The following is a 22,684-nucleotide window of genomic DNA, read 5'->3' on the forward strand; positions in this document are numbered from 1 at the left end:
TGCAATTCTTTAGACCCTTTGGAACTGTCCTTGGTACGAAATCCCTCCACTTCCTTCAGGAGATTCCATTATGGACTATCCACATTTCTGGCGATTAAATTTCAGGTTTAACACTTTATTTTATTGCCACCTAGCAAATGAAGATCACTTTTCCTTAATCTATAGGGAAAATAATAATATGCACTGTGAGAAAAAGGTAAATTAATCCTTTTAAACAACTAAGCAATCCACACAAAGTAGTTTCCATTCCTTTTGGAATAAATATCAATATTTGTGTTTGCACAGTATTCACAAACTGATTTTTTTTTAAATTTAAAAATAGGTTACTTTTAACTATAAAGCGTGTTTTCATAAAATTTTTTGAACTTGTTTCTATGGAAGCAGGTTTTAACGATTTTCTGGAAGGAACTTGTCCGTAAAGACCATGAATACTGCCTGGTACTGCTGCTGCCTAGAGTTTGGCCCTTCAAATAGCTGTACTCGGGGCTTCCAAAAATGGCACTTGGGAAATCAAACTGTCACCTGGAAAATTCTTCTTTCTCACAGGCACTTGAAATATCTACCTACTAAGGAATGAATTAGCCAGAAACTTTCACAAAAAGCCATGGAATCATTATTGATTATGAAGACTTATTGCACTTCCTAAATGTTCAAAGGATTTTCTTCTCTAATAGCATTGCAGCCTGCATTTCAGTTTTGTTTGTTCAGAGAGAGGAGCACATTAGGTGTGCAGCGAAGCAGCAGAGAGAGTAGGGGAAAATATATTTACACCTACCTGAAAGGCATTCTTACATTCATTTGTTCTGCATATCTTCCAAGCACTTCCCATGGGGCATGCAACTTCACAAAGATAATGTCACTATTTATTATAGAGGACTGAAACAGAAAAAAGAAACTAAACTGAAAATCATATCCAAGTCTCTCTCCTACGCTTTAAATTGAGTTGGAACTTAGAAAGCATGAACTTGTATGGAGTTTAAGTTTGCGGCATTCTTCAGCCATAACCTGGGTCATTACCTGTGCATACATTCATTCAACAAATATACCACTGTGGCAGGTCCTAGAGACCTAGCTGTGAACAGTAGAGATCTGAATGATATTTACATTCTATAAAAATATATTTTAAAAAAATAGGTAAAAAGTTAAAAAGAGAGTGACAAATTCAGATAATGATGAGTGCTCTGAAGATAACAAAGTAATGGGGGAAAAATTACCGGGTGGGGTGCACACACTGTTTTGGAGAAGAGGTCAAGGGAAGGCCTCTTTGAGGAGGGGACATGTGAGCTGAGATGAAAAAAGAAGCCAGGTAAAGAGCGTGTGATGAGTTTCTGGGTACAATGGCCCTAAATTGGGAAATTGCTTGGTATTTCCTACATTTGAGGGACAGAAGGAGAGTAGAATGGCTGGAGTGTATTAATAATAAAGATTGGCATGAGAAGAGGCTGAAAAATTTAGCAGGGGCCAGAGTGTGCAGTGATTCACAGGTCACAACAAGATGGCTGGAATTTATTCTAAGAACACTAGGAAGCCATTTGAATTTAGGTTTTCAAAGACCAGTCTGGCTGCTGTATGGGAATCAACTACAAGACAACACAGCAATGAAAGCAAAGAGAGGGAGGGGTGCGCTCAATCATCCAGGACAAGAAAAGTTGGTGGTGGTGGAGATGGAGGGACCTAAGAGACGTGAGACTTAAATCTGGGTCAGTATCCGGCAGAGCTTTTTCAAAGGACTATGTTCTTTGGTCCAAAACCTTGGCCTCCTGTGGGGCTTTTTATCAACACAGAACTTAGGGAAGCAAAACTAGGACTTCACACCCTGATTACCACCCAACAGGTTTTGGTCTATGTCTCTGGCCAAAAGGACATTGCCAGTGAGATTTCCTTTGGAAGTCATTTCCCAGGGGGAGGGCTGGGTGTGGAAAGAGGTAGAAGATGATAGAACAGTGAGCCAAACCAGTTTAGTTTAGCAACATGACCCATGATTGATTCATCTCTTTCTCACACAGGGTCGTTCTGGACTGCATGTCATTTAAACTTTTATAGTTGAAGAATGTTGACAGATATGTTAGGCCTTTGTGGCTGAACTCTCTTTATAATAGTATTTCGAAACAATCCAATATTTTTATGTAGCTGACAAAAATAGAAGCTCAACGTTAGGCTCTAGCTAAGGTAAATCTGTGCTACAGGGAATTATGTCTCAATTATAGATGATGTATAATTGTTATCATTTCGCATATTCCCATTCAGGGTTTTCTTGCTGGGCTTATAAATACTGTACTTAATTCAAAAGAACGCCTCAAGATAGTATAAAAGTCAAACTAGTGTCAACTATAATACAATGTTTTCAGGGACTCTGGTGATGCTGAATTTCCCACAGGGAAGAGGGCCAGGGCCAAAACCCACAATGGTGGGGCAGGGCACCCTCTGATACTGCTCTGAAAAATCAAACTTTCTGGTAGTTCAAGCTGCAATAAGGTTTTATCTTCAGGCTCAGGTCAAGCAGACCCTTGACTGAAAGCCCTCTGAGGACAAGGGATGTTTCTGTTATTCATGGTTGATTCCTCTGGGCCTAACCAATATTTGTATAATTCATGAATACGGTGAAATACGAATAGTTAGTCCTGGCCCAGGTGAAAGCTGTGTGTCCTGTGAAGCAGGAAGTGACTGTCGATGAAGTCTCTCTTCGAGCCAAGACAGCAAGTTACTGTGAATGAGGCAACCACCCAGGGAATGGACAAGCCAGTAACCACTGAAGATGTGATGGCCAGTGCTGTCACTGCACAAGTTACTTTTCTGTTTCGTAAACGATTATATTAGGTCCTCCCTGCACAGGATAGTCAGGACTAAGAAGCCAGGAGGGATGAGCTCATGGGTGGCAATGTTTGTCCAGAACATACGGAAACAGAGCACACACACACAAAATTCTCCATCCTGTCCAATCCATGTCTGCAAATGCACTGATGCCCTGCTCTGATATGGTCTCACAGTATATCAGTCGAGCATTTTTGTGCTTTGGAGAAGATTACCACTTGTTTCTCAACGTATAGTATAGCTTTCCAAGTTATAAAGCAGATGAAAGACTGTATTTGCTAAAAATGGGTCTTTTGTTTATATTATGATATACTTCAGAGTCTGGGAAGGTTTTGTGGCTTTCTCACTTGGAAATTTTAATAGTGACAATGGAATTCATTAAATTCACCTAGCCTTCCTACAAGATTCTACACTCGCTGTTGTATCTCTCTCGTCTAGGAGGGAAACCGTAAAAATGTGCAACTAGGCAGACGATATTAGAATATAACTGATTCACAGAATCTGACTGATTCACAGAGTCAACCAAACCTTGATTTAGAGCACAATGTCATCTTAGAATATACTCTCTTCATGGAATTACTGCGATTGCTAGTTTTACAGAAAATAAACCTTCTAGTGGAATAATAATTATTGTGCAGATCCCCATGAACGTAAGAAACATTAGTATATTCCACTTAAGGCATCTTTCAAATGCCACACTTCTGTGTGTGGAAAAGCCAAGTTCATTACCTGAATACATACTGAGTCAACTGAAATTCCAATCTCAACCATTTTCTGCATAAAATCACAGCTGTTTGGATTCACTCAGCATGATACATGTGACATATTTTTTCTTATTATTTCAATTGGAATAATGATAAGACCATCACTTTATTACGATTATGATTTTTTTAGTGCTTTGCAATTTTGGAAGTACTTTCACACCTTACCTCATTTTACTCCCACACAACCCTTGTGAGAGAGGCTTTCCTCCCATGTCTTAAAGAAGGAGGGAGAGACTAGGTCAAGTAACTTGCAGCCAAACTGAATGTTTATCCCGGACAGAGCGGACGCCACACCCACGTCCCCTGACTCCCTTGTCAATTTTACCTACTGAACTCTGAGGGTGAAATAAATTCATGACTTTGTATGTACTGGAGCTGCACAATTTCTGAATCGTTCCTTTATCAGTTTATAGAAACTAATCTGAAAAGAATTTCGTATTTTAGAAAACAAAGCAACAAAAACAAAGAGCAAAATGAAGGTACTACTGAACAGAGATTTGATTTGAGCCTCTTAAAAATTGTTTTGATAAACCTGAGAAAAATGTTACCTGAACTCCCTTGAATGATCATGCATGTCTATTCATGGCTCCCGTGTGTGTGTGTGTGTGTGTGTGTGTGTGTGCACACATGCACCCATGCGTATGTCTCTCTGTGTGTATAAGGCTTACTATTTATATTCAGTTTCTCAAGGAGGGACTGAGCTTTTCAGCCCAGAAAAATAAATGTGAAATAGAGGATTGCTAATTATATGGGTTAGGGATCACTCATTTCTCTACTGCTGAATGATTATGCTTCTATGTCTAAATAGGGTTTTTCCTCATTATTAAGTATTCTTTTCCAAATAAATCCAAGTGGGCAAATGTCAAAGTGAAGAGAAATTAGAATGACTTTTTTGAAACCCAGAGTTGTTTCATTAACACACTGCAATAAAAATCCCTTAGAAGCTTGGCGAGAAGAAAAATGCCCACTTAGAGGAATCTGGGAAATATCCTTAGAAGAATAAAGGATAAATTAAATAGTAGCATGAAAGCTACCTGGAATAGAAATAGATATGATTCACAGAAAACATTCCTCCTCTTTTTGCCTTCATTCAAGTCCATATTGAACACCTTCTATGCACTAGATGCTAAGAATGCAAAGATATAGAAATTATCGTCCTTGCCTTGGTATGTTTCAATTTAGTAAGGGAAGACAAGGTTAGACAAGGTGATAGCTAAGAAAAGAAGAAATAGCATGCTATTATCTAATCCAAGCAATCTATCTCTCAAAGACATGCATACAGATATACACATCTCTGCATCTCATGACCCTTGATATCACTGCCGAGAAGAGGACACTAAGGGACAAATAAGTTTAGGAGCAGGGGCATGGAGAAAGATCATAAGTTCAGTTTTGAAAGTGTTAAGTTCAAGATACTAAGCCCATGAGGAGATGGCTTGTGCATAGTTAGATAAATGAGTCTGGAGCTCAGGCGAGGAGTCTGGGCCAGGGAGACAAAGTAAGTGTGGCTGAGATACAGACAATATTAAAATCCTCAGTATTGGATGAGGTCACTCTGGGAGAGAACATAGGTCCATAGGAAGCTGAATTCCAGAGGTTAGTTAGAAAAGCAGACTCTGAGGCTGGACTGCACATAGTCATATGTCTATCTCTTACCATCACTGGGATCTTGGGCAAACTATTTTTTTTGAACCTCTCTATGCCTCAGTTTGTTCAACTGTAAAATGGGAAATAATGCCAATACCGGGGGTGCCAAAAAAATATATACACACTTTAAGCGATGTTATCTATGTATTACCTTTCGAAGTTGAATTGAATTACGGTAGCCATGTGTAGTATGACATTCACTCAAAAGATGGCGTTAATCAAATGAATGCTAGTGTCACATGAGACAGGCAGGACAGTCAAAGAAAACAGCAGAAGCATGGTTGTCACTTGAGGAGTGCAAGACCGTTTTGAAGTGGTATTTGAAATTTGAGAACGTTGTGGAAATACAACGACAACGACGTGAATATGCAACGGAACCTCCAACACAGCCAACAATTGCACACATTCATGATAAGTTTGAGACGCATGGTGTGATGTGCACAAGGGAAGATACGGAAGGCCTCACACAGCAACAAGTCCTGCTTCTTCTGCTGTGGTGTTGGAACAGTCTACACTCTCGCCACAGAAGTCTACCCAACGACGTTTGCCATAATCAGAAGTGTCTGGACTCTGATGGTGACCACTTTGAGCACCTCTTGTCATTGCAGAAGTCAAACGTGCCTTGTATTTCTCTTTTGTTATCAGCATGTATTGAGTATTACAGGTTTAATACAGTTCTTTTCTTTCTTAAAATGTGTATACATTTTTTTGGCACCCTCTGTATCAATCTATTGAATTGTATTAAATGACATAATACAGGGAAGATGCTCACAGTGCATCTAAAAACATGTTAGTTATCATTATCCCCAAGAAGAGCCACACCATATTGGTGGTGGTGACGGTAAGAACACAGCACTCCTCCAAGTTATGACCTGGGAAGATGACAAATAAGGAACCAGTATCTGAGAAGGATTTTACAATCTTTGATGACAAGGCTAAACTAGAAGGAACTCTGAGAGTCAAGTCCCCAGGTCCTGTCTCCTGTCCCTCCACAGCATCGAGCACCTGCCACGTGTTCCTCTAAGGATGTGCATTTTTTCAACAACATTCAACAGACCGAATCCCTACCCACATGAAGTTCAAGTTCTACTGGGGACACAGGCCCTCAATCAACACACCTTTCTGATGGCACGCTTAGAAGAAGAATAAAGGGTAAGGAAAGAGAAAGCAATGGTGAGAGGAGATGCTATTTTAGTAGAGTGGACAGGCCTTTTGATAAGGTGACATTTGAGCAGAAATCTGAAGAAAGTGCAGAGAAAGGCTATTTCCTTATCGAGGGGGACAGCATGCCAGGCAGTGAGAAGAGTCAAAGGCAAAGGGTCCCGGGTATAAATATGCATGACATTTCCACATACCTACCGAGGACAAAGTGTCAAACCAGGGTAGCCACTTGCATCTGTTCTGTATCCCTGAGGCAACTACCTGGGTATTACTTGCTCATAACTACACTGTTAGTGAAACAAAGCAAACCCCTAAAATGCTGAGGCAAAAAGGAGATGTTAATTTCCAACTGGGAAGTCAGATAAGCCTCGTGGAGAAAGAAAACAGGAGCGGTAGAGGTGCATAGTGCATACTACATGCTGGGCAGTGTTTTAGGGCTTTCACACACATTAAATCTACTCTTCACACAAGCCCTGTGAAGCAGGCATCATTATTACCCTGATCTGTTACAGACGGGGCACTGAAGCACAGAGAGACTGGGCACGGTGGCTAAGATCACACAGTGAGAAAGGAGAAAACTCAGATTGTTGCAAAGACAGCTGGGTTTCAGAACTGCTTCTCCACAGGAGAAAACCTGGGGCTAACGTGAATATGTTTTCTCCTGGACTCAATCCCACTGTCATTTTGTTTTTTGGAAAAATGCTGAGTGACATAATGGAAGTCAGGGTACAGTCCCTGTCTATATAGTTCCCTCTGCATTCTAAAACGAACGTGATGCCAGTGGTATAAACAAACTTGAAGCCTAGTTCTGCCACTCCCTACCTGTGTATTTCCAGGCATGTTACTTAGTTCATGAGCCTCAGTTTCCTCATTTGTAAAGTGGGAATAATAATACCCACCTTGCAGAGTTGTTCTGAAGGTAACATTGTTGTACAGTAGGTGGTTCAAGAAACAAGAATTTCTTTCTCCGATAGTTACTGCATGCTTAAGTGGGCATTCCACTAACCTACAGCTGATTGGTGGATGTGGAATCTAGTCTCTGAAACTGATGGTCGGGTTACAGGGCTTGAAGTAATTGCTAAGCAATTTCAACTCCTCTCAGTGGGGCTGCCACCTACCCAGCTGTGTGTCACTGGGTAAATGACTTGTACTTTTCTGAGCTTCAGTTTTCTCTGAAAAATGAGGGCATACATCTCTAAAAAGACTTTTGCATTTTTAAATCCTTGATTTCCTTAGGGACATATCAGAATTGTGAGTGTAGTTCAAAAAAACTCTTCAGCTGATTTTGATGCAATTCTCTCTCCACAATTCACACACACACACACACACACACACACACACACACACACACTCACATACACTGACTATACCTGATAGAGAAAAGCCTGGGAGGCACTGTATGTTCCCAAATAACCACATATTCATTCCCTGAAGATGACATTAGCATTAGCGACAGGAAATAGGTATGTGAAATGGCCACTCACTACGGCTTAGATCTTTAAAGGAGGATTCCCTGAGGACTCCACCCAGGCCCTTTTCTCATCTACCTATTCTCCCTGGGAGATCTCATCCCTTCCCAATGGCTTCAGATGACACCTATTGTCTGATGTCTCCCAGATTCACGTTGCCCCAGGCCTTTCTTCCAAGTTCCAGATCAGCACAGCCAATGGCCAACATGGTATCTGTCCTCAGCTGTCTCACTGGCATGTCAGACTCTATGTGTCTAAAATGAATCTATTTTTCTGGCAAAACTGTTCCTTAGTGCCCCCAAATTCAGGAAATGGCACAACCATCCACCCAGTTGCTCAAGTCCAGAAGTTGCCTTTGACTTCTTTTTTTCTCCTTACCCTACATCCATTTAGTCACTACGTTTTATTGATTCTACCTCTTGCATTCCTCTCAAATTCGTCCACTTCTCTCCACCTCCACTGCCACCATCCTCCTTTAAGCCACCATCCTTTACCTCCTTAAAGAGTGCAACAGCTCTGTCACTGGGCTTCCTCCAATTACACTCTTGCCTTGTATATTCCCATTGACATCAGAGACATCTGATCTATGTGATTTATCGTTTCCCATGGCTCTCTTGAAAATCACTAAAGTGGACAATGCACGATCTGGCCACTCCCTTATCTTGTACCACTGGGTTGCAGTCACAAGGGCCTTCTTTCTTTTTTCCCAATTGCCAAACTCCTGACAGTCTCAGGATTTTCTCATATACTGTTTTCTCTGCCTGGTAAATCCTCTTCTGTCAGGTCCCAAGTTAAATGGTGAGCAGAATTGTAAGGCCTGCAAGATTCCCACCTGCCCAGTGGACACATCCTGAATAACCAACTGTTCTTCAGTGTGTGCAGAACCTGTGAATATGAGGGGATAGCACTCCTGTGATTGGGATACTGATTGGTTGGCTTTAAGTTAACCAAAAGGGACATTACCTTGGATTGGTCTGAACTAATCATGTGAGTCCTTAAAAGAGAGTCTCAAGGTCAGAGAGATTCTCCTGCTGGTTTGGAAGAAGTGAGCTACTATGTTGTGCGAGGGCCGGTGAGGGCAGGACATCATGAGGGGCCTCTAGGAGCTGAGAACAGTCCCTGGTTGGCAACCAGCAAGAAATTGGGGACCTTCGTCCAACAACCACCAGGAACTCAATTCTGCCAATAACCATGTGAAAAGACCTTGAACTCCAGAAAGGAATGAAGCCTCGCTGACACCTGATGGCAGCCTTGTGGGGTCCTGATTAGAAGATCCAGTTGAGTTGAATCCAGACTCGGAACCCACAGAAACTATGAGATGATAAACATATGTTGTTTTAAACCTCTAAGTTGGAGGTAACCTCTTATGCAGCAATATAAAACTAATATAGGTCATATTTCAATTAATTCTGTAATGTGTATTTCACTAATGGCCATCAGAGACTGTTCAGCTTCTCCACCGCTACATCCCCAGCACCCAGTGTGTTACTAAGCACTTGGTCATTGAGAATGAATGTTTCCTAAGTTAATTTACGAGCCTCTTGAGACCGAGGCTCTGAGTAGCTTTCTGACATTGATTAGCTTGTTCAAACACTATTATTAGATAGGACAATTTCATCTTCTTGCTGCTACAAAGGTTTAATATGGTTTAAATTTATGAAAGGTGCAAAAAAACCACTTCTCTATGCCACAATCAGGAGAGAACTAGTGCTGAGTTGATGAGCACACATTTTCAAATATTTTACTAAGTGAACTCTGATACAACTTGGTTACTCTGCATCAACACTGGTGATCCCTCCCTCAAGCCTAGGAAAATTACTGCATCAGGATAACTGAAGAAAATCAATGTTTGGTGTATCATTTGGGATAGGCTAAGTTAGGCTGCAACAACAACTAGCCCCAAATATCAGTGACTTACCAAGGCTGTACTGTTAATATGATAGCTACTAGCTCCTTGCAACTATCAAACACTGGAAATATAGCTAGCCCAAATTGAGATGTGCTGTGTGTGGAAATTATCTAATAGATTGTGAAGATTTAGAATGTCTGAAAAAAATGTGAAGTGTCTCCTTAATTTCTGTGTCACATGTGTACAGTGATAATAATTTAGATCTATTATATTAAATAAGACATATTAAAATGAACTTCATCTTTTACTTTTTATATGTGCTACCAGAAAATTTAGAAGTCCGTTATTTCTATTGGCTGGTGTGCTAGGATAAAGGTTGATTTCTTATTTGTGCTAAGTGTCCATTGCAGCTCAGCTCACTGCAGTGATTGTGATTCTCTCTGATGGATCAATCCAAAGGACAGGCAGAGCTCAGAGGGACTCATCAGGACACATGTCACTTCTGCACCTTGACCATTGGATAGAAGTGGTTATAGGGAACCACCTTATAGATCTTGTCTACAAGGTCACCAGGAAGAAAAATTATATCTGATAAGTAGCGCTAATGAATGCACACTGTGGTGGAATACTCTTCCCCATCATCTACTTAGGATTACTGATTTATTGTGTAAAGTAAGTGTCTTCTCTTCTTCACAACATAACCACTCACAAATTCATTCAACAAATGCCTAAAGATAATCCTGGCTATATCCTAGGCATTATGTTGGCCCTTAGGGATATGGGGAAGGCTATGACGTGCTCCTGGACCTCAGGGAACTCATAATTCAACAGAGCAAGTATTATAACAACTACAAATAGTCTGAGGAATATGAATAGTAGTTGGTCTAATATCCTCTGGGAGCCCAGGAGAGAAAACGCTCCCTCTGTGGATGCCCCCTCCATGCAGTAATAAATCTGTCTTCAAAGTAAACAATGTCAATTCTGACTCCCACAACTTCAAAAGTTCTTTCACTTGTTACAGATCATTTTAACATCTCCTTATTCCTTCAAGGTGGCGTATTCGATAAGTTGAACTTAGGGACAACTGTATCATCACACCTACACTTTATATCATCACAAATCATCAGCCCACTGATAACTATAAATAGTTCTGACCCAATCAATAACCCACATATCATTACGCCCTTCAAGAGCTGCAGCGATTAACAGCCATGAAAGAAGCATGACCCAGAAAGGACAGATGAACAGGGTGTCTGCTGCCAGTGAAGAAGTAATTTAACTTCAGAAATACTTTCTAATGCTCTTGGAAAGGTTATGACATCCCTCCTAGGCATAGTGTATTTATCTCTTGGTGGAATGCTGATCAGGATTGGAGAATGCAGTAACAGTGCATGCAGCAATATAGTGTACGATGTGCTTTTGACCTAAGGGTTATAAAAAAGCTGTCAAGAAATAGGGCTCACGTGATTTCTGATAACAGAGAAATGTAGCTGATAGATTATAACACAACTCATATCAGTTCCTCATTGGTATAATGATGCTATGACAACTTTGCTTACTTTACAAGACTAAGCCATATTTATGCATATGTATGACAACTATATATATTATTGGATAACATTATATAGTAACATATTATTATACATAATTATATTAGATCATTATACATCATTATTTGAAACCATGTTTTGTAGGTGTCATGAGTGTGTCCCCGGCATCTGGTTCTCCTCTCCTTCACAGTACATGGAAGTCTAAGCTTCCTAGCCCACTGTACCAGACTGGAAGCATATAATGAGCTCTGGCTAGTGAGCTAGAGCAGAAGCCGTGGAGACTGGTGTTGATTCACCTCTCCTTGCCACAGAGGCAGGTGTCTGGAGGAAGTTTATGTAATGCTGGGTCCCTGGTAACTACAATAGCAGTCTCCTTCTCTCTCCCCCTGCTATTCTGAGATCAAGAACTAAACTCTGTTGCCATAAGCCTCATGGCAAAGTCTTGAGTGACATGTAAAAATCATGTAAAGACCTGTGTGGAATGTCATGAGATCACAGGGAGATAGAGATATAGAAAGAAAGGGGACCCAGGACCAAATGTTAGGATGCTCTAACGATGGAGACCAAACAGAAGATGGCAGGCAAGGAGATGGAAAAAGGACCAATAAAGAAGGGAGAGATCCAAGGAGAGCATGACATGTCTCCTGAGTCAAGAAAAGAATGTTTTTATGGATAAATGTTTTCAGGTTTTAGGGGTAGATACCCAGAAGAGGGATTGCTGGGTCACATGGTAATTTTCTTCTTAATTTTATGAAGAACATCCATACTGTGTTCCATAGTGGCTGCACCAATTCACATTCCCTATGTCCACTGCAGGGTTATTCATGGTGGCCAAGACACAGAAACAACCAAAATGTCCTTTGACAGATGATTGGATAAAGAAGATGTGGTATATATACACAATGGAATTTTATTCGGCCATAAGAAAAGATGAAATACTGCCATTTGTGACAACATGGATGGATCTTGAGATTATAATGCTATGTGAAATATGTCAGACAGAAAACGCTGAGAACCATATGACTACACTCATATGTGTGATATAAAACTGAAAGCAACAAAGGAACAAGACAAACAAATAAAGAAACAAAAACTCATAGACACAGATAATAGTTTAGTGGCTACCAGAGGGTAAGGATATAGAAGAGGATAAAGGGGGTCAAATATATGGTGATGGAAGGAGAACTGACTCTGGGTGGTGAGCACACAACGCAATATATAGATGATGTATTACAGAATTGTACACTTGAAACCTATATAATTTTAGTAACCAGTGTCACCCCAATAAATTTAATATATTTTTTTTTTAAAAAGCATGTTTTTCAAGGGAGGAAAAAAGCCACCATTTGGATGAATGCTGCTGATGAGGCTAATAAGATAACAAGATAATAAGGGACGGCGTGACCACTGGATGTGTTGATAGGTGACCTTTATAAAAGCAGTGACTGTGGAATGTTGAGGGAGAAAGCCTGAACCAATTTGAAAAGAGATTGGTTGGCGAGGAAAAGGAGACAATGATGCCAGAAAATCTTTCAAGGTTTTTCTGTGAAGTGGAGAAGAGAAATGGGGAGGCCATTGGAGGAGAACAGGGGGGTCAAACCATCTTTCTTTTTAAGATGAGTAACAGAAGCCTGTTGGTAATGATTGAGTAGAGAGGAAAAACTGATAATGCAGGAGAGAGAGGAGACAATTACAGGAGCAAAGTCCTTGAGAAGGTGAAAGGGGAGGGGATTCAGCACATAATAGGAGGGCTCCAGAGATAGCAGCAGACACTCCATGCATAGTGACAAAGGGAAGGCAGAGAGTGTGGGGACAGTGGCAGAAGTTCTTGTCCCATTGCTTCTATTCTCTACCAGAGTATAGGCATGGTTATCAGCAAAGCCTGTGTGTGCTTTGGGATGGGGTGGTACAGATGAAGGAGCGGGGAGGTTTGACGGATAAGAAGAAAGTACGAAATAACTGTCGGCCAACTCGTCAGTCAGGTGTCACCCTCAGGGAGACCCCTCCCCAATGCCCTGTTGAAAATGACTAAACCTTCACCCCCAGCACTCTCATCCCCTGTTCTACCTTTTCCTTTGCCATGTCATTTATCACCTTCAAACCTACTATGCTATTTACTTATTTATCATGTTTATTGTTCACTGCTTCCTTCATCAGAATGTGTGTCACAGGATAAGGGCTCTTTGTTCACCCATGTATTCCAAGTGCCGAGAACTGTGCCAGGCACTTTACATTTATTGAATGACGTTTTAAAAATGAATGAATGAAAGAATAAGGTAAAGAAAGGGAAGGGAAGGCGGGAGGGAGGCATGAAGTTAGTTCATTGTTATGGGGGGCTGGGGAGGACTGCAAACCTACTAGGCTCACTGGGCATTCCTTGGTTCTCATCTAAGACAGTGGTCATGATTTAAAGTGAAGCCGTCTGCGTGGTCTTCTATAGCAACATTCAACCACTCAGGTGCAGGCACAAAGAAGGTGGTGTTTCATAAAGGTCAAGGCTTTGCCATGCAAAAAAGCCAAAGAAACAAAGGAATGAGAGAATTCAGGTGCTTGTAAAGGAGCGGTCATCATGCTAGACTATGAAATTGAAGCTAAGTAATGAAGGAAATAAAATGATGGCTAAAAAAGTGGCCGGGACAATTAATCAGCAGGCTCATTATCATATTCCATGTACTTCCCAGTGACCTTTTGGAATATTTAAACCCATTGAAAGCAAGTTTCAGCTCCAGGTATTAGCTCAGTATTTAAGGGTTTACTTAGAACTATCCTTCCCTAAAGAGACTTCATTTTAAAGGGATTAAGGTTCAGCTTTGCTAAGTATAAATAGGGAAAAGAAAAGGAAAGTCACAAAGTAAAATTCAGTATATACCTGCTGATTGTTTATCTTTGTTTTGCCAACCAAATAGAACTCTGCACGACAAAAAGAATCTAGACTAGTAGGTTTTCATTCTACTGGAATTTGTACAGAGAATGGCATTCCTTTCCAGCATCAGGCACCTCCAACATCACGTATCCATGAGTCACCAAATGAAGGACTAGATTTCAGAGGACCCACAGGTACTTATTAGAGTCTGAAAAACTGAACCAAGGCAGCCGCGAATGAATGCCAAAGTAATTTACTGCTGTGCAATCCAAAATAATATCCCGACTAAACCCAGGAGCCCACAGACTGTGGAGGAGAGGTCTCGAGAGAACACCTAATGCATTTCTGAAACACTAATGGACATGAGGTCTCATTGCACGTCATTTTCTTTCCCACCCACTGGACTGCTAAGGTCAAGGAAAATTGTGTGCAGTACAGCTTCATTCTTCTGCCTGCTCTATTCCCAGCCTTCCATGAGGCTCTTTTTAATTTCAACCATATGTAGAAAAAGTCAGAATGGAGGTAAAGGACAAGAACTCTAGTGAGCAATAAATGCCATCTTTTTGGAAGACCATCATGATCTTGGTTAAGTTTGCAGGTAATAGCTGGTATAGTTGGTTTAGGAAAACCCTTGGCCTGAAAGAAATCTAGCAACGAGATGACTTTATTTAAGTAGAAGTACAGTGGGATGGATTTGGTTGCAAATAAACTAAATGATATTAGGTTAGATAACTTTGTAAAGAAATAAAAGAGTAGAAAAATGAAATACATATCTCACTAGTATCATTCCAGTCATGAAGTCATAGGAGAACAATTATCGCTGACAAATTACATTCATGCAAAATTGATGAGTGAGCATAAACAATGTGAAAGTCAAGATGAAATGATGAGCCAGGCATATGCTCAGCTGTGTGGGGAAAGCCATGAGGTCCTTGTGGGATTCCCACTCCAACTAGAGAAGGAGAGATGTACCGAGGAGCCATGATGCCTCCCGCAGAAGTTACGGTCCCTTTGCTCATACTGTTTCCAGTCTGGAATGCCACGCTCCACTACCTTTCTGCTTGGTAAATACCTCTTCATCCTTTAACACACAGGTCCCTTCCTCTAACCTTTCTGAAACCTCTGGGCAGAGTCTGAAGTTCCCTGAGTGCTTTTACAGAAACTCTTCAGGCTGTATTCTAAACGCCCATTTCATGTCTGTCTTCATTGCTAGTCAATGAGTTCCTTAAACACACTAAGTAAATCGTGGCAGGCTGTAGTATCCAAAGATGGCCCTGACAAGAGCTTTCATCCCGTATGTCTTCTAGAACCTTGCCACTGTCCACTGAGAGATGGAATCTGTGTCCCTTCCCTTTGATCCTGCCTCTGCCAGTGGAATGAGGCAGAAGAAACACTCCTGAGTCCAGATCATACAAATGCACTGTCTTGTCCTGCCTTAACCCAGCCACCATGTCATGAGGAAGCCTGAGGCAGAGGAGCCTCACAGAAGGCTATGGAGAAGTCCACATGGAAAGGAACCAAGGTCCACAGCCTACAGGACTGACTGAGCTCTCGGCTGACAGCCAGCACCAACTTTCCAACTACGCGAGTCAGCTATTTTGAAAGAGGGTCCTCCAGACCCCTAGAGGTGCTGCTCCAGCTGATGCCCCATGGAGCAGAGAAAAGCTGTTTCTGCTACACACTGCTCAATTGCAGATTTGAGAGTTGTTGTAAGCCACAAGTTTTGGAGTTGTTATGCAACAATAGATAACTGGAACACTTTCATTTTTGATTCTCCACTGCCTGGCACAGTGCCTGGAATATAATAGATAATAAGTATCCATGTGCATGATGATCTGCGCTTAACACCACAGGAGCCAGAAGTGGTGGAGAGAAACTTCCTCTTGTGGGCAGTAGTGCAGAAGGCGTTTTCAGCTTGTCTTTCCTTCGTTCTGCCCCTTTTAACTGCATCACAAACACATGAATGTTTCCTTATGTAGGCTGTGACTGCTACTGTCTGACTAACAAATTAAAGATTTGGTCTCAATGAACTTAGCTCCGCTTAAGAGAACAGTTTAGTGTCAGCATCAGAACAAAGGTGTGGGTGTGGGGGAGGTACTGGGACTGTGGGCAATTTGCCCAGCCATGCCTATGTAAAACACCAGAAAAAGCTAGTCTACTATCACCTTGAGGTGCAGTGTTAGGGTTCATAACATAAACTGCAAAACCATTTTTGTGACAAAGGAGAGGCTAGCAAAACTTAATTGAAAGGACAGGTGGCCCGATCCACTCTGTTAGGAAAAGGGCTGGTGGCTGCCCTATACTTTGTGATGTCAGCTTGGCACCTGTGCTCCCTCCTTGTTAAGTCTCCTCACATATTGTGGAGAAGCTGGGACTACATTTCCCAGAATCCCCTTCCCCATGGGAAGATGAGGGGTACTCAGGTGAAACCTGGAAGGTGGAAAAGAAGAGGCTATTTCTATCCCCAGGTAGGCAGTTAGAGAGAGTTGTGTAACTTATTTGTGTAAGTTAAAGACAGCTTCCGTTAAGTTTTGTGAGAACCATCTATCCGTGCCATAGTCAGCAATGCCTGAGATTCCCTAGTGGCTTCCAGGTCAGCTTACAGGACCTATTGCTATGGCGCTTCAGGAAGTAGTGGAGGCGACTTCCTGTCCTTCACTCCCCAGCCTTTTTAGCAGTGGTGTGAGCCTCTATATTAAACACTCCATTCCTGGAAGACACAGAGTAGCTTGTCTTCCTGCAGAACTGTAACTGACAGAGGAGCCACAGCAGTTAAAAGCACTAGGTAAGACTTTCAAAGAAGAAACTTTGGTGTATGTGTAGACAAAAGTGTGGACGACCACCAAAGAGGTAGCTTCAAAAGAGGTAGAAGTTAAACTGACAATTGGCAAAGGACAAGTTAGGGAGAGGATTTGCAACCAGGCCAGGTCTCCCCAAAGGTCCTAACAGTGCTCACACACTTGATTTGTCCCAGCTCTGTGCCCGGGGAGAGGTCATTTAGATACAAACACCACAGTCTTCCCTACCCTCCCCTTCAGCCAAATCCAGCCAGTTTATCTCCTCCTATCTTTCACCTACCCCGCCCCCACCCCGCCTCCATTCAGTTGTTCCATTTATTCTTCCTGTGCTCATCCCAACCCACACATGGGAAAATGCAAGGCAAACATACCTCCAACAGTGAGAAAACTCTAAACTGCTTTAGAGAGTTGGACTTAAGAGTGCAAATTCCAATGTCTCTTTGCTTAGGGCACCCATTAGTTTAGAGACTTTCCTGAACTCCTGGAATAAAACAGTGACTCAATCCCAGTATTCCTGCATATTCTGTCCACAGCACTCATCACACCTGACATGTTTATTTGTTTATTTAATGCCATTCTTCCCTCAATAATAGTAGACACTCATGACATATTTGATGAATGAATAAAAAATGACTCCATCTAGAAATGGAATCATCAGTTACCATCAACTGCTCCTAAACTATGCCTAAGACACAACAAGAAGTAAGTTATTGGTCCCCGCCTCAAGGGTCAGTGCTGAATCATCCTTTTTGCAACTGAAGTATATCAGGCTTGGTTATTAAAATTCAGCTTACCATTCATCTTTGTCAAACTTTCCATTTGTAAGAATTACAGACTATGGATTTACAGTTGTGGGGACTGCTTCAAAGCTTTGAAATTTCTCCATCTCCTTAATAAATAATTAGTGACCTCTAGTATATACTTTGAGTAACTTTTAGCAATTTAACATAACATGCAGCAAAAAACAAAAAACAAAAACACAAAAACAAAAACAAAAACAGGAACAAAAATAACATCATAGAAAAAGTACTTCAGTTCTTTTCATAGCTGTAACAATGTGATGCCTACATTTGGTACATAATACATGATGACAATGCAAAACGTGTTTTACATCAGACAAATTCCACTGAGACCACTGAGATCTTTCCGATTAATTTTCAGCTTGTGGGATGATAACAGCAGCTTATTATATCACTTCACTTCTTCAGCTGTGCCTTGTCTAATGATTATTTTTTCCCCTGAATGTTGTGCTATCTTAAGTAAAGGACTATGCATGAGTCATATAAAATAGGTATTGCTTTAGAACAATCCTTTGAGTAAGTCAGTTCAAGATAACTTTGTACTGGTCATCTTGACCTGGCAACAGAAGTGTTTTCATTAAACTTTGTCTTCCTAAACAAGCAAAAAAACAGTTGAGGCAATACTAGCCCCTCAGATCTTTAACTGGTCTCAAAAATTAAAGTGCAAGTAAGGGAGATTTGGGGGAGGGAGAGGGAGACAGAGACAGAAAGACAGATGGAGATGGAGATGGGAGAATGCCACCTCCACCCCATCCCAAATTTGATGAAGCTGCTTTAACAAGATGGACCAATGAGAATAGGGCCCAGATTCTGATGGACTGATGTAGGGCAGTGGTAGATGATACCACAAAGGACTGAATCCTACCTACCAGGCACAGGCCAGGGACCCTCAGTCCAAGAGGCAACAAGGCTCAATAAGGAATCAGGATGACCACTGGTGGAAGCCACTCTCTTCTCTATCAATACCACCAACAAGCATTTATTGAGCACTTAATATGTGCTTCACTCTTCTAAGCATGTCATAATGTATTAACTCATTTTATCCTTATAACAGCCCATCAGTTAAGATCACCTGCTATTTAATAAATGAAGGAACTGAGGCACAGAAAGGTTTAAAAGCCTTACCTAGTTATTTACTTAGTAAGTGATGAAATTGTGAGTACATTTAAATCCCACTTGTCTGGCCTGAAAGGCCAATCTTAACTTACCCTACGCTTCCTCTCAAATATGAATTCTGACAATTAAGTTCATGAACTTATCCTATAAAAAGTGCTACATACTTCATTGCTGAATATCACTATGATCACCTTTGAAGTCCTCCCCTTGGGAAGTTATGCATCATCACCAGTGCCGAGTCTACCCTTCAAAACAATTTTGGAACTCTTTTTCTGGAATGGCCATCAAAGCTGTCATCCTGAATGTCGTCAAAATGTCTTTCTTTCAATATTTCCTTTATCTTTGGGTAAAGAAAGAAGTCATTGGGGTCCAGATCAGGTGAGTAGGGAGGGTGTTCCAACACAGTTATTTGTTTACTGGCTAAAGACTCCCTCACAGACAAATACTGTGTGAGCTGGTGCATTGTCGAGATGCAAGAGCCATGAATTGTTGGTGAAAATTTCAGGTTGTCTAACTTTTTCACACAACCTTTTCAGCACTTCCAAATAGTAAACTTGGTTAACTGTTTGTCCAGTTGGTACAAATTCATAACGAATAATCCCTCTGATATCAAAAAAGGTTAGCAACATCATTGCAACAAGTTCGCAAACTTAATTGTCACACTTCATACATAAGCCTGTTTTCTGATTTAATAATCTGATGTTAAGAGTGCTTCAATCAGCTGGTCCACATGAATGAAAGAATGGAATAGCTGCCTTCAATACCTCAATCTACGTCATGGACAATGCAACAAACTACATAATGTTGGGTCAAAGGGTCTAACTCAATAGTTCTCAACCAGGGAAGATATGTGCATGGGTGTAGACACAGATACACACACACACACACATGCCCCGAGGACATATGGCAATGCTTGGAGACATTTGTGATTGTCATTACTTGAGGGGAGTGCCACTGGAATCTAGTGGGTAGAGTCTAGGAATACTGCTAAACATCCTACAGTGCACAGGACAGCCCCTACCAGAAAAAACTTCTCCAGCCCAAAACGTCAGCAGTGCTGAGGTTGAGAAACTGTGGAACTGAATTGGGACAGCCATGGACATCAGCTATTCACAGTCTTTTGTAGCAAAGTCAAAATTCTATCAACTAAGGACTGGGTTAAGTCTTCAGGATGCAAAAACCAGTATGACACAGTTTCTCCCCTCAAAGTGATTATACCAGCCACGTGGAATGTTTGGCTTTAACACATCGTATACTCAACTTAGAGGGAAAACTGGATAAATTAAAGCAGAATAAATGCCTCTGTGTACGTGTTCTCCCTTTCTGTACTTTCATCGAGGACCCCGTGAATTTGCTGATTGCTGGGCACTCCAGGTGGGCCGTCTGAAACCACAGATTTGGCAGCATCTCTACTCCGAACTTGGTATCAGTGGTAGTGAATACTGATAACACCCAGCCTGGAAGTCGAGCTGCCGTGAGTGCTGCCGAATCACCCTCTGCCAAACAGGAGCAGTGCCCACCTCCCATCACCTACACACACCTCACCCAATGACTGACTGACACGGGACCCTTGCTTTAAAGGTGACCCAGCTCTGTGATGTTCTCTGCTCCAGAGCTTTCCTGTTGGATCAGAGAACATATTCTTGGCTTAGCTTTTCTCCTGTGCCCTCTTCTACTTCCTTCACTCCCCTTTCTCATGAGAGCCCGGCACCAATGAACAACCTTAGCAAGAATCCTTGCCTCAGGCTCTGCTTCTGCTTGGGAAGTTCAACCTAAGATTTCACTTTTTGAAAAAGGCCCCTGCAAGAGTGCATCAACAATGGTGACTCTTGAAAGACACTGCTATGGTCTGAATGTCTGTGCCCCCCAAAATTCAGATGAGGAAATCCTAACCTCCCAATGTGATGGTATTAGCAGATGGGGCCTTTGGGAGGTGACTAGGTCATGAGGGTGGTGCTTTCACAAATGGGATTAATGCTCTTATAAAAGAGGCCCCAGAAACCTAGTTCACCCCTTCCATTGCGTGAAGACACAGCAAAAGTGCTGGCTATGAACCACATAGTGGGTCCTCCACAGGCAGCAAATCTATGGGATACTTGATCTTGGACTTCCAGTCTCCAGAACTGTGAGAAGTACATTTCTGTTGTTTGAGCCACCTAATCGGTAGCATTTTGTTATAGCAGCCGAAACAGACTAAGACAGACCTCCAAGGGATCTTCAGAGCTTTTATGCTTAGATGAAAATCTGCTTTGTTCACTCTTTGCTTATGATTCCCCTCAATTTTCCTTTCTCTTCATGCCAACCTGAGACCCTTGGTAATACATATGGGTGACATATAAGAAAGGGGGATTATTAAGTGGAGTAAAGTCTAAGTCTCTTTAGAGACCCCAAAGCATTAAAGGACAGGAATGTGTATAGTTCAGTTTGTCGTGATACCCATTTATTTTAGACTCTCATTATCATGGTTTTAATGGTGAAAGAAGTAAGGAGGCCTTGGTTCTCTCCTCAGTCTCTCAGAGCTCTAAATCCTGAGAGACCATCTATAGCAACAAACTGGATGTGGTTGCAGAACATAAACAGGAATGAAAATAGAAAGGGTCATATGGGCAGGAAGCCTGTGAAGGCAGAGAACAACGTGGGTGAGATGAGCACTTTATATTGGAGTCTTTGTGATGGTTTCCTTTGGATAGAGGTAAAACGAGACTAGGATAGCAGTCAAGAACAGGTTTTCAGCTCTGGGTTGATCTATAACTTCATTCTTGATGAATCCAAACCAAATCCTCTGAAACCAGATAAATGTCTGAACCTTGACAGTGCTAAACTTGTTACCTAATGTATTCTGAGTTTTTCTAAGACCATTAAAGATAATCATAAATCTCATTCATGAACAGACATTAGCAATACATGGTCAGTTGATATTGCTATTCCTAATGATTACATTTTAAGTGATTTGTAAACTGTAAGAACATTTTTCTAAAAAGTTTGCCCTGAAAAGCTGTTTTAAAAGTAAAAGTGTTAATACACTGTGTTTAGCTGATATAACTATACTGGTGATAATAAAGATTTATTAACTGCTTACAATATGACAGGTACAGAGATAAGCACTTAATATGGATTATTTAATTATTGAATAAGCCATGAAATAGATCTCATCATTAGCCTCATTTTGCTGATGAGATAGCTTTCTCAAGAGCACACATCTTTTAATGGTGGAAACGAGTGAGCACTCAATATCTGACCCCAGACCCTTCAGCATTGTATTAGTTTCCTATTGCTGCATAACAGATTACCACAAACTTAGAGTCTTAAAACAACACACATTAATGAGCTCATAGTTTCTGTAGGTCAGGATCCAGGCACAGCTTGGCTGGGTCCTCGGCTCAGGCTGTCCCCAGGCTGTCACACAGGGCTTGGTTAGACCTGCAGTCTCATCAGAGGCTTGACTGAGGAAAGATCAGCTTCCAAGAACTCTCAGTTGCTGGCAGAATTCATTTCCTTGTGACTATAGGAGTGAAGTCCCCTTTTCTTGCTGGTTGTCAGCTGGGGGCAACTCTCAGCTTCTACAGGCCACCCAATCTTTGTACAGGGCCACCTTCATGTCTGTCTCACATGAACAGACATTAGCAATACATAAAGTAGTCTAATGTCAGTCGGCTGAGACGGGATCTTCTGTACCAGGACATAATCAGAGAAGTGACATTCCCCTATATTTGCCATATTCTATTGCTTAAAAAAGCAAGTCACAGTCCTGCCTGCACTCAAGGGCATGGAATTATACTGCGGTGTGAAAACCAGAAAGTGGGTATCACAGACTTTAGGGTCTGCCCGCCACAACCACTAGCCACGTAAGACTGCA

General features: G+C 41.4%; 1 protein-coding gene across 1 annotated transcript in view; it reads right to left on the bottom strand.

The window, feature by feature from the left end:
- ANO4 (anoctamin 4) overlaps window positions 1-22,684 on the bottom strand; it is a 300,178-nt gene that overhangs the window by 140,551 nt on the left and 136,943 nt on the right. The window contains exon 6 of the mRNA XM_081061537.1: window positions 776-876. Within this exon, the coding sequence (XP_080917663.1) occupies window positions 776-876 (101 nt within the window). The remainder of the gene's footprint in view (window positions 1-775; window positions 877-22,684) is intronic.

Source organism: Rhinolophus hipposideros (genome assembly GCF_964194185.1).
Source record: "Rhinolophus hipposideros genome assembly, chromosome: 9".
NCBI lineage: Eukaryota > Metazoa > Chordata > Mammalia > Chiroptera > Rhinolophidae > Rhinolophus > Rhinolophus hipposideros.